General features: G+C 34.5%; 1 protein-coding gene across 1 annotated transcript in view; it reads left to right on the top strand.

Annotated features, from left to right (window-relative positions):
- The window catches only part of TTC6 (tetratricopeptide repeat domain 6), a 220,284-nt gene that overhangs the window by 183,939 nt on the left and 23,188 nt on the right, over nucleotides 1–13,157 (top strand). Inside the window, exons 18-25 of the mRNA XM_082385911.1 lie at nucleotides 185–267; nucleotides 1,205–1,281; nucleotides 1,716–1,876; nucleotides 4,865–4,999; nucleotides 6,174–6,323; nucleotides 7,146–7,286; nucleotides 8,559–8,672; nucleotides 11,700–11,819. Of these exons, the coding sequence (XP_082242037.1) occupies nucleotides 185–267; nucleotides 1,205–1,281; nucleotides 1,716–1,876; nucleotides 4,865–4,999; nucleotides 6,174–6,323; nucleotides 7,146–7,286; nucleotides 8,559–8,672; nucleotides 11,700–11,819 (981 nt within the window). The remainder of the gene's footprint in view (nucleotides 1–184; nucleotides 268–1,204; nucleotides 1,282–1,715; nucleotides 1,877–4,864; nucleotides 5,000–6,173; nucleotides 6,324–7,145; nucleotides 7,287–8,558; nucleotides 8,673–11,699; nucleotides 11,820–13,157) is intronic.

Genomic DNA, 13,157 nt, shown 5'->3' with positions numbered 1-13,157 from the left:
ACTTTGCTTCATAAATTTTCTTTTTAACTTCTCTGTATCCCACTTGCTTTGATGATTCTTAAGAAACACGTGTATTAGGAGAGATTCCTGCAAAATTTCTGTATTGAAGGGTGGGAGGGAATAACTATCAGAAAGGAAGCAATCAGTATTATTAAGAGCTAAGTTTCTGTTTATCACTCAACAGTTGCACAAATTGAAAAAGGCAGTAAGAGAGTTATCTTGTGCTATCCACCTTCAGCCAGATGGAATCCAATTATATATAATAAGGTATGTGCATAGAAATAGAATTCTTCTTGGGATAACTTAGTATCTGAGCTAGCTGTTGGAATCCTTAGTTCTTTCTTGATCCTTCCAGCCTCCTTGTTTTACATTTAATCTCCCAGAAATGGCCATCTCCAAACCAGCAAGTCAGATATAGTTGTTTTTGTTAAACTTTAAGATAATTCATAATATAACAGATCTTTCCCTTTGTTCTGTCCTTGCATCAAAACACAACTGTCTGTGTTTAAGTTCTCCGAGGCCTCTCTAGATTACTGGTTAGATAGTTATCACAGATCTCATGAAAGTAAGGTAATATATTTTGATTGTGTACCCAGAGGTACCAAGTATAAACCTCAGATAATTCAGTGAAAAAAAAAGATACTTTGAATTGTATTTCAAATGCAGTAGAGCTTGCTATAAAAGGACCCATTGCAAATTATGAGTTATCACTACCAAAAATATATTATAATTACTAACATGGGAAATGGATTTACAGAAAATGGGAAAATGGACTGGAACAATGCTTTCTGATAAGGTCTTGCTTCGTCTTTTAACTCTTGAACCACATTTTAACAATTTATGTAAATACTTCTCCATTTGTATGCCCGTTAAACTGTGTTTAGCTTTTAAAATTTCTCAGCAACAGAGTATAACTTTTTAAATGCCGATAATTACAAAAAGATTTGACTATTTTTCTTTCAGCTTCACATTTCCTAAATTGTTTTCTTCTCACATCCCCACGCTAATTGGCCTATTTAGACTTACATAAAATATTTATACTTTTCACATTGTTTTTGTCATACATAAGTATGAATAAATGTATTATAATAAGTATGAATAAATGTATTATAATTTAAAATTTTAAGCAACTGAGTATAAAAAACTTTATTTTAGAAAAATTATTTTTAACTGCTTAGAATTAAAAAGCTGTTATTTCTTCCAGAGGACAATATCTTCTTAGGATGAAGTGCTATGATCTTGCAAAGTTCACTATTTATCAAGTAGCAGAAATGACCGAAGGTAAATATAATCAATGTAAAATTATAATATTGTCTTAATTTAAAAAGAAATACTTCTTTAAATTTTTTATACTATTTTCAGTAGCTCTGTATAGATAGCATGAAGGGTTCACTTGAAAGTCAAAGTTAGATTTTGAAACTAAAACTTCAGTTTCACATGTATCTAACCAATTTGTAAAATGCTTCATAGCCTAGTGAATTTTGTGAGAGAGATTATTATAGGAAATACCACGCTTATACTGTTATTTTTTGTTTGTTTGTTTGTAGTTGGAATGTCTTATTGTTTGTTGACAGTAAATAGATTTTAGTATCATATTGATTTATTAATTCATATTGTAAAAATAGATTATTGAATTGCTTGACTGTCTTAAAATAATTATATTCTAAGTCCTAGATACTTGGCAAAGTTATTGATAAATTTTCCTTTCCTTTTAGGTCTCATTGAGTTGAGTCCTATACAGCAAGCACTCATTTATTCATTTTGTGAGAACCATGACAAGGCCATTCAGGTCTTAGATGGGATCACTTCGAATAAGCCTGAGGTCACCATGTATGCTCTATTAGCAAAAGCTCAAATGAAGGCCAAGAGGAACAAGGTGAAAAGTCTTGAGTAATGTTTACTAAACCTATTAATGGAATTTTTATATTGTGCTTGGAATTACTGCTTACATATATATATATTTTTTTTTTTTTTACAAAACTAAACCATACCATTTATTTATTGATTCTTCTGTTAATTAATATTTGGGTTGTTTCCTTTTGTTTTTTCTCCTCTTAAGAGTAAGGGTAATATTCTTTTTCATGTCTTCTGTTAACATTGCTGGTATGTAGAGAATGTAAATGTTTAACTTTCAAGAAAATGGCACATTGTTCCATAGGGTTGTACCAATTTATTCTCCCGCCTGTAGTATATGAGTATTCCCGTTGATCTCCATCCTCTACAATAACTGGTGCTGTCTACTTTATTTTTATCAGTTTGGTGGATAAAAACTAATGTCTCGTTATGGTCTTAATTCACATTTCTCAGTTTGAGCAAAGGTTGAGGTATCTTTTTATATGTTTATAGCCACTTATATTTCCTGTTCTATCAATTTGCTGTACACATTTTTGTTTGTCTTGTTCATATTGATTTTTGACATTGAAAAAAATAAGTCCTGTGTATTAGTCCTTGGTTGGTTACATGTGTGTCATGTATCCTCTTGCAATTTGTGGCTGGTTTTAAAATTTTCTTCATGATGTCTTTTGATGAGCAGAGGGTCTTAATTTTAATGTAGTTGAATATATCTTTTTTTGTTTTATTGTCACAGCTTTTAAAAAAATTCTTGTTTAAAAATTCCCTCCCTACACCAAGGTCATAAAGATATTTTCCCATATTTTCTTCTAAAAGTTTAAAAGTTCTGCTTTTTTCATTTAAGACCTCACTCTACCTTAAATTGATATTTTTGAATGTGAGATAGTGATAAAATTTCAATTTACCCCATATGGATACTCAAATGTTCCAGTATCATTTATTGAAATGTTCTCCTAAACCAAAGATCTGAAGTGGTACATCTGTCCTATTATAACCTTTCATGTATGTGTGGATCTGATTTTGGGCTCTCTATTCTATTCCTTTGGTCAATTTTTCTATCCCTGGCCTAATAGTACAATGTTTTAGCTACTGTTGCTTTATTGTAATTCTTGACATCTGGTGGAGCAAGTTGCCACACCATATTCTTCTCCAGGAAATTCCTGGTTATTCTTGGGCCTTTACTCTTCCAGCTGGTCAAGATTTTAAATTCAGCTTGTCAAGATTCATTAAAAACCCTGCTGGAATTTTGATTGAATTGTATTGAATCTCTAGATTATTTTTGGGAGAATTGACACCTTTATGATATCAAATTCCTTCTTTGGAATAATCTTAAATTTACTTTAACCTCCCTGAAACCTGAAGTCACTTTTGATTGTGTCCCTCTTCTACCCAATCAATAGTCATGCTCTCTTGGTTCTACTTTCTAAATGTCTCTCAAATCCACTTCCTTTCTCTATTTCTCTGGTCATTACCCTAGTCCAGAACATATTTGTATTTTGTTTGAATTATATAATAGTGTTGAACTCTTCCAAGCTTTTATCCACACGGCTGCTGCAGTACTGTGTTTGGAATGTACATTTGCCCTACGAGAGTGTCCACTACTTTTTAGAGTAGTGAAGGAAAGAGAGGTGGGACATCAGCTAGAGGAGGAAGTGAAGATGTGTTCATTTAAATTTAAATGTGATGGAAGACTTTATGGACTCCAGGAGGCAATGAAGGGGCAGAGATCCAAAAGCAGAAGGTGGGACAGAAGGAGTTGGGGTCAAGGGCACAGCTTGAGGAGTTAGCTCTGAAAAGAAGAAAGGAAACCATTCAAAGACAGGAGAAAAAAAGATGGACATGAAGAAGATATAGAGACTTTGAAAAGTAAAAATGAGGGAAATTGAGAAGGTGATGCATTTTTTTCTATTGCAAAGGCATGTGCTGAGAGTGAGGCTGGAAGGATGAATGTTGAGGTAAGCTGTAGACATGTGATGTAAACTAAGGGTGGGCACAAAGGACACAGCATATCCAAGTTAAACCTCATTGTATCTTTAGCAATTTAATATAATTAAGAAAGTGGGCTAAAGAGTCACAAGTAGCTGTATTTCTATATATTAGGTAAATACATTGAGTAGCTAGTTATGAAAATGCGTTTCTATTTGGAAAATTGAATTTTTTTCATTAAGAGTTTCAACTATTTTGACAGAATAGTTTAAATGGGTAATTTTTGATGTTAGTTTATTTTCTGGTGTCAATGGAACCCCCTTGAGAGCATAGCAGGACAAAATAAAAGTTGATTAAAACAACCTCAGGGGCTTCCCTGGTGGCGCAGTGGTTGGGAGTCCGTCTGCCAATGCGGGGGGTGCGGGTTCGAGCCCTGGTCTGGGAGGATCCCACGTGCCGCGGAGCAACTGGGCCCGTGAGCCGCAACTACTGAGCCTGCGCATCTGGAGCCTGTGCTCCGCAACAAGAGAGGCCGCGATAGTGAGAGGCCCGCGCACAGCGATGAAGAGTGGCCCCCGCTTGCCACAACTGGAGAAAGCCCTCGCACAGAAACGGAGACACAACACAGCCATAAATAAATAAACTAATTTAAAAACAAAAACAAAAAAACAAACTCAGATATTATCAGTGGAGAACTTTTACTACCTAATAGCTGCCTGGCATTCCCTTCAGGAGAATTACTAGGAAATTGGTCATAAATTGGTCTATAAATTTAAGTCTGATTTAAGACTATGAGAAAATACCCTTTAGAATTTAGAAATTATAGTTCCAAAAGTCCACTTGTGTAACCCTGCTTACGTACCTGCCTGTAGGATAGGCACCTGGGTGGGTCAGATTTCCTGCCTGTCAGAAATCCTCCATCTTGGTGCACTGACAAGATCTGTGTCTTTACCAGGTCTGTGTGTCCTCTTGTGAAATGAGAGTAGGGCTGTGTGCTCAGGATTCCTTTTAACATCTAAGGCTGTTGTGTTAAATAAATATTAGAAAGAAACATTCCCTTCCCTCTCTTTTTTTAAAATCATTATAGGAAGCCATGAGAATGTTTAAAAAGGCGTTGGATATCTTTTCTCATTCTGATAAAGGACGAAATGCTGTAGCAGCTTCATCAGACTGTCTGTATCACTTGGGTCTTTGTTACATGGAGGAAGGCAACTTACAACTGGTATTTTGTATATTTAAGAGCATAGGTATTTTATGGTTTTAGAAATTGTTTCCTTGCATTCAGTTCCATTTCTGAAGGCTACCTAAACAGTGAGTGACTAGACCAAAGCTTCTTATAAAGCTTGGCTTACTATAGGCAGTCTGCACCCTGCAAAACCTACTACATTGTTGTATTTATTCAAACATTTTATTGTTGCTTGTTTGTCAACACTATTTGGAAGACTAGTGCATGTTTCCCACTAAACAAATTTAATTGTAAGAAATTATTATATCAAAATTTCATCACATTAGTATAAATTTACTTATTAAATTGTAAGTACTTTATATTGAGTGCTTCAGTGTAATGTAGAATAAATGGAAAATGATTAGGACACTGTTTGATATCTCTTCTTGACAACTGAGCAATTCAAATCAGAATAAAACCAGATTCATTGAAAACCAGTCGATTCAATTATTATGTATTTATCCAGTATTTGGCTATTTCACACAATTCTCCATTTCAAAGTTTTCAATGATATGATAAATATGTATTTTCCATTGGCTATTTTTGAATATTCCACAACTACACACACACACACACACACACACACACACACACACACACAGACACCATTCCAGTCCTTATATTCATAGGGGTGGACAGTGTCTGAAACTTGCATCTTCATAACTTTAAAAAAGAGTTGCACTTGATTAGTTGTTCCATTAAGAAATTACAATAAATATAAGATTAATTACAAATATTTTTCATGTTTTTAGCCCTTTTGGACAAGCAGAGGAAACCTAGCTTTGCTTTACAATATTAGGAAAAATTTTGGAGTTCCATTGTTTTGAAATTTTATAACCATATATCTGCTGGCCCACATGGAAAATAAATGTACTAATTGTGATTTCTTTGAAGAAACACAACAGGAAGAATAACGATTAAAGTTACACCTCTGAAAGTATTGTAACAACATGGATTATGCAGACATTAGTCTGGGAGTAAGGGAACCTGTAAATTATAATAATAAATCTGGCTTGTTCATAAATTTTTTTGCTCCACAAGGTTCGCTGGGAGAAACATATTTAAAATGACCAAAAACTAAAATGAAAACTTTTCAACAATAGTTATATACTGTAATTTATTAACATTTTAAATTAATACATTCTACTCACTACAAGATTTGCTCTTCTAGGCTTTTGATTCTTTTACAAAAGCTGTGAAAACAGATCCTGATTTTGCAGAAGGCTTTTATCAACGTGGGCTTTGTAAAGTAAAACTCCACAAGGATAGTTCAATCCTGGATTTTAATCGTGCAATTACCCTTGATCCAAAACATTACCAGGTATTTAAGTGAATAATTTCAGTGGTTTGGAAAGTGTGTTAAATTTGCTAAAACTATTAAATCTTTAAATGTTATTGTTATTAGTTAGCAACAGTCAGTTAGTTTTACCTACTTTTCAGCAGTTTTAATAATCCATATATCTGTATTTCCTCTTGAACTAAAAATATGATTTCCAACAGGGAAATTATATAGGTAAAAGTGCTTCATGAATTGTGGTGTATACAAATATTGTAAATATTTTAATGTAGCTATTAATAATTATTTTATATACTATGTTATTAATTTTACTTACTTCTTGGTTCGCTGTCACATTGATTCCTGCCTCTTAAGAGACTAGAGACAACACAAAATCCAATAGGTGAAACTCCGTTGGATCTTGATTTTAAAAGCATATGAAATTTGAATGTGGATGAAATATTAGATGATTTTAGGGAAATACTATTAATTTTCTTAGATATACAGTGGTAGTGTGGTTATGTAGGAGAATGTCTTCACGGGAGATGCATACTGGAAGACTTGGGGTGAAGTTTTATGATGTCTACAACTTATTTTCAAATAGTTCAGAAAAAAATAGATACAACAAAATTGAAAAATGTTAATAATTATTGAATCCAGGTGGTAGGCATATGGGTGTTTACTGTACTATTCTTTCAATTATTCTGCATGTTTGAAATTTTCTTAATAAAAGAGAGTGACAAAAAGTCTATATTTTATACCATCTTTGGGTGGCATAAATTTGTTCCAGCTACCATATATTTGGGTAGAACTGATGCTTTTACTAAAATATCTGTTCCTGCTTTCCTCCTCTCTTTCTCTGAAAAGGCATATTTAAGTCGAGTAGCCTACTATGGTTTGAAAGGCAGATACTCCAAAGCAATCTTGAGTTGTAATGAGGCCATCAAAATTTATCCTCAGAGTGTGCGTGCCTACATCTACAGAGGAGTTCTGAAATACTACAACAAGGTAAGGCAATTTCCTACCTTGTTCTCTGGTATTTTAGAGTGGGTGGCTGCTCAGGTGCCAAGGAGGGACTCACTTCCTTTTTTTCCTCTGTGAGAGGAGAATTGCCATGGTATGAAGGCAGAACTACATAGAAGGCGTTACACTTTGACAGTACATCAAAAGGATTTCAATTCATAATTTTTCATAAAATGGTGATATTTATTTTTGACATTTGCATTTTAAATTGCACTGATTATATATTTTTATTAGGAAAGTAATATTCATTGTAGAGAATTTGGAAAATACAAAGAGGAATAAAAGAGAAGATTAAAATCACCTGTTTTCCCACCATCAAATGGTAATTCCTGAGAGCATTTTGATGTATTTGAATTTTGTCTTTTTTTCCTAATAAAATATAATACATACTTTCCAAAATTGTGACTATGCTACTTACATAATCTGTGTTGTGCCCTGCTTCTTATATTTAATCTTTGAAGATACCATTTTTAATGATTGCATAATATTCCACCATAGTGTATTTTTAACCACTTTCTTGTTGGACATTTGGATTGTTTGAAATTTTTTATTATTTTACTATTTTAAATAATACAGTTATACACGCAGAACAAAATTGTTACTTGAGTTTATGGTTCCTAAATGGAAATTACTGGGTGTAGCAACACTATCGATATCTGATGCTTCAAGGAATACTTTTTTTCTCCCTGTGTTTCTTTTCTGAACTTTCTTTGTAGCCACTTCATATGAAATAATTTGCAAATAATACCTTAAAGCAAAGGTAAGACCTTGCATTACCTGTTAATTCCATGAAAATTACTATCTATATAAATGGATCATCTGAGGTATCAGAGAAGCATCAAAGAGAAGCAAAAGAGAACATGGATAGAAAACATGACGATTATGTGATATGACAGTGCAAGTGAAGAAGCAAGCAAGCTCTGGTGAATGTTTGCTGGATGAATAAGGCTTGCTTCTCTTTTATCCATAAGAAATTTAATGTTTTCCTTGCTATATAGCAACAATAGAAATAAGATAATCATTTAAAGTTGTTTATATATTGAATTTTATTTGCAGGTGAGAGAAACTTAGCAATTCCTACCAAGGGACTTTCTTAATTCTGTGAAAGGTTAGCTTGATTGTCTTAATTTCACGGATGATACACAGGATGGTTAAATGAGTATTCCCAAAACTCTGATAGAATCAAGAATTTATTTTACAACTAAATTTCAGTCCATTATGATTAACCCTTCCCACTTAATTATTTTTTCTTTATAGACTTATAAACTAGCGATTACAGATTTAACTACAGCTATCAACATGGATAAAAACAGTTATATAGCATTTTATAACAGAGCATTATGTTACACCAAGATAAATGAACTTCAAATGGTAAGATGACCATCTTAGTAAACAACACTTTAAAGTATTTGGAAACTTATTTAAAGCATGTGTAAAGTATTTTCTTATTATTTTTGTTACAATTTTGGAAAAATAATTCTGTGGAAATACACATAAAACTTGAGAAACCAAAGAACCATTTCAAAGAATATTTATTTTCTTTTTTAGTGCTTACCAAATTTTCTTATACAGTCTCTGCAGTGTCAAATGAAAAATTAATTTTATAATGCTTATATAAGCATTTAAAGGCTATGTAAATTTAAATGTATTACATAATTCTCATTCGAGAAAACGTTTCTACTGATAAACGTGTGCAGAATTTTTAAGCAGTGATCACTAGCAATATTGTTTGCTTCAAAATCTCAACATTAACTACAATAGTTTGTGGAGGTATTTTTTTTACAGTGGTCAGACCACAGATGCAGTAGGGAGTTTTGAGTGATGGTTTCCAGCTCAGGGACCAGTGACCAGGATTATCTGTGCGTTTTGAAGGCCTGACTGATGGCTGCAGCAAACCTTTTTCTCTATTTGCCCTGATGCAGATGCTCCCAGTGTAAGCCCTCTTTTATATTTTTTAATCTTACCCCTTCTCCACTCTCTCCTTGCTGGTTTGGTTCTTTTCCAGTCAGGATCCCTCACTGGGGAGCAGGTCAGTCGTTTCTTAGTGTTCTGTCCAATCTCTTGCTTCCCTTTCTGCTGTCCACTTGTTTCCCTTTCCTTGTTTCTATCCACTTCCATAGTCAATGAAGCATTCTTTAAAAGACTGCATCATGCACCTGCTGCTGTGTGTGGGCACACTCGCCCAGTTTCCTGGAAACTTGGAAAGTTAAATCTGTTTAAAACATTTAGAAATTTAGTAATTTATTTGCTGTGGAAGGAAGAAGTTGAGAAACATTGTTTCTAAGAGGATGTAGAATTCCTGGTAACCGGATTATCAGGTTTCCTCCAGAAATGTTGACAAATGAATAACTAATTTTTAACACAGGCTGTTGTAAACCATTCTAGGAGCTAATTAAAGGATCATTTATCAGAGTAACCTGCACAGCAGGTATCTTTGACAGCTCCCTCCCCACCCCGACTCCTGCCTTTTCTGGGTAACCCTGAACTGCAAACAGTGGTCTGGGTGGGGGCAGGGAACTACTATCTTTGTTATCTCTGATGTGTAACAGAGCTAGTGCTCCATGAATGAAGAACACGAAAAACTACGTAAATAGAAACCTAACTAGAATAAGAACATACTGGTTATTTTAGAGCTGCCAGGTACCCAACGCTTTTCATCCAATGGGCTCCTTTTACAGATGAGGAAATGAGGTTAGAAACACATCCAAGTCACACAGGCAATAGGGACCTGTATCGGTGTTCGCAGGTTTGTTTGCTTCTGGTTAAGAGTCTTTAGGTGGCTTTGTGAAACCATCTGACCTCCAGCATGTGGACCAGATGTCATTTAACAGTGTCACCTCCTCCCTTTTGTCTACCTCCACCCGTTTCTCAGCATTCCTGCCATAACAAGACTGAGAAAACCCAAGTACTTTGTGCAGAAAATGCACTCCCAAGATATGATTTCATAAAAACTAGAAAAGGTGAATTCTGGTTCCTATCGCCTTATATTAATAAAAACAGTAACAGTTACCACTCATTTAGGGCTTATTGTGTGACAGGCACTGGGCTAAATGCTTTACCAACATATAATCAAAATATTTTAAAGTGGACTTCTACAACAATATGATGAGTTATTAATATCCCGTTTTTGTGGATGAGGAAACTGAGGCTTAGTGTTAAGTAACTTTCCCAAGGCTGAAAGGTTAGTAATAATAGCAGAGGCAAAACACAAAGCCTGCTCATTGTGACCTTCATGAAATCTCATTTCCCAGCTTTTGTTTCCTCTTGTGTCACATATTCAGCTGCTTAGTGGATTTCTAAGGCATCTTGATATATATACAGGTTTTCATTCTGTGATTCTGTGAAAGGAAAGTGGCAAACATTCTAGTTCTGTTTTGTTTTACAAGTGTTACAAATTATTTTTACAGCCTTGTCAATGTTTATTTATAGTTATGCCACAATATACATGTAGGATATTTAATTGTACAATTCTTTTAGATGCTTGAGTGCCCAATCATGAAACAGTAGAGGAGAACCACTAAGCAAATAGTAAAATACTGTTTTATTTGCATTTTCAGTTAGCATGTGCTACAGGCATATATGATATGATTTGGGCCTTTTCTGATGAAACCATGTGGCTCTTTTGGACAAAATGTTCAGAAGGAAAATGAATTAAGAGATTCAGCTCCAGCCCAAATTTTGGATGCTCCTAGTACCTGGTACAGAGTAGATGACCAGTAAAAACTTGGCTGTTCATTGAATGAAAAAAAAAAAAAAAGATAAAAAATGGAGAGAGGTCCTCTGAGTTGATTCTCAGCTTAGACTAATATCTTAAAAAAAACGAGAATATTGAAGTAATATTCCAACAAGTGCTTATTTGTTAGTTTTATTAAGATCTGTTTTCATTGCTTTATGATGTATTCATTCAATAAAAATTTATCAGATGTCTAGTATGTGCAGGCATGGTGCTAGTTACTGGCTTTACAATGGTGAACAAAATGGATAATCTGTGCCTCCATAAAACTTAGGTTTCAGTGAAGAAAGCAATAAATCACTACAAAGAAATTAAATTTCAAAAGGTAACAAGTGCTCTGCTTTAATGTCAACAGTCATTTGGTGAAACTATTAAGTTGGGGAAGGGTGTTGCATCCCCGCTTCAATCCATACACAATAAAAGTAGTTCACAGATGATTCACAGATAACATGTGACGTGCAAGCGCAGTGCACACCGCTTATTAGGAGGGAGCAACATCCACAGTATTTAATTAAGGGAAACCTTTAAATCTAACAAATGATTATTTTTGGGCATAAATTTTGTCACATGAAAGAACTAATTATGAGGTACTAGTTTGTCCATGGTCAATGCAGTAATGCTCTAAAGAGTTGACTTTAGGTTGTAAGTGATGATTTCATTTTTAGGCATTAACAGATTATGGAATTGTGCTTCTCCTTGATGCTGGAGAAACTGTGACGTTAAATGCCTTTATTAATCGTGGACTCATCTACACAGAACTAGAGCAGTTCAGTTTTGCATTAGAGGTAAACCTTTCTGTTTACTTGTAAAAATGAACCCGCTTGATTTTGCATGTTCACTTCTGAAAACCAGTGAAAAATTTTTCTTGATAACAAATGGCAATATTAATGAGCAATAATTCAACTTTAGCAAGAATTGTGTTGAAATACTTTGAATGAGTAATAGAAGCTTTGCAAAAAAAGTGTTTTTTTACTTTGTTTTTTAATACAGATAAATAGCCAATATGTAAAAAAAAAATTCCGAATTGATGAAACATCAAGACTATCATCTCCCCTAAGGGAGTGTCTTAGCTACAGACAAAACTCAATAAAATGATTTATGTATCATTTACTTCGCTGCTTAGTGCTCTTTCTCATTCACAATTTTCCTTGTATTGATATTATTTTTCAACTTCTGGAGTCATCTTTTGAGATTCTGTCCCACAAAATTACTTATTATTAAGGAAGTGTCTGAGAAACTGTATTCTAGGCAATTTACACTATGGTGAAATGTAATTTCAAGGGTTGAACTCCCTTAGGTTTTGGTTTTGAGGTATACCACTCAGAATTCCCTCAGGTAGGGGAAGCTTTGTTTGGTGTAGGCAAAAATCTGTGGAACTCTGGGCAATAGTGTTGGGTGGAGAAAGTGAGGAAAATGGGGGTTGGAAGCAAAAGACCTCAGCTGTTGGAGAATTAAATGAAGGGCCTGTGTTATCCACCTAGTAAGTATTTATTTAGTACTTAAGAACAACATTAACTCTAGTTATCGCACACTTACTACCTGCCACCTTCTCAATAATGCTGCACAATTTATGATTGTAACTTATGGAAGAGGAAGCTGATATTCAAAAGAGGTTAAATCAAGTCTTAGTCAGCCAGGAAGTACTGGGGCAAGATTTGAACTCAGGTCTCACTTGATTCCAAATCCTGTGTTCCTTCATACAAGGCATGGTACTGACATTGGCATTGAAGATATGGAGACAAATATCAATAAGACAGATTTCTAGTCCTTGAGGAGCTCATAGTCTGGTGGGAATCATTCTTGATCCCTCTCATTCCTCACATCCCACATCTAAATCATGAGCAAGTGTGGTCAGCTCTGCTATCAAAACATATTTTAAATTCAGTCATTTCTCATTTTTTGCCACTGCTCTCCTCCTCCTTCCAGCCTCCACCTTCTCTCCCCTGGATTACTGCAGTAGCTTCCCAACTGGCCTCTCTGCTTCTGCTCTTTTCCCTCTACATGCTGTTCTCCACACAGCAGCCAAAGAGGCCTCTTAAAAACATACAGCAGAGCAAGTTATTCCTCTGCTCAGAACCCTCCAGTGACTTCCCATCACACTTAGAATAAATTCTGAACTCTTG

The sequence above is a fragment of the Balaenoptera borealis genome (assembly GCF_965194805.1).
Source record: "Balaenoptera borealis genome assembly, chromosome: 3".
Taxonomy (NCBI): domain Eukaryota; kingdom Metazoa; phylum Chordata; class Mammalia; order Artiodactyla; family Balaenopteridae; genus Balaenoptera; species Balaenoptera borealis.
The sequence above is the reverse complement of the archived record's forward strand: the minus strand, read 5'-3'. Positions and strand labels throughout refer to the sequence as shown.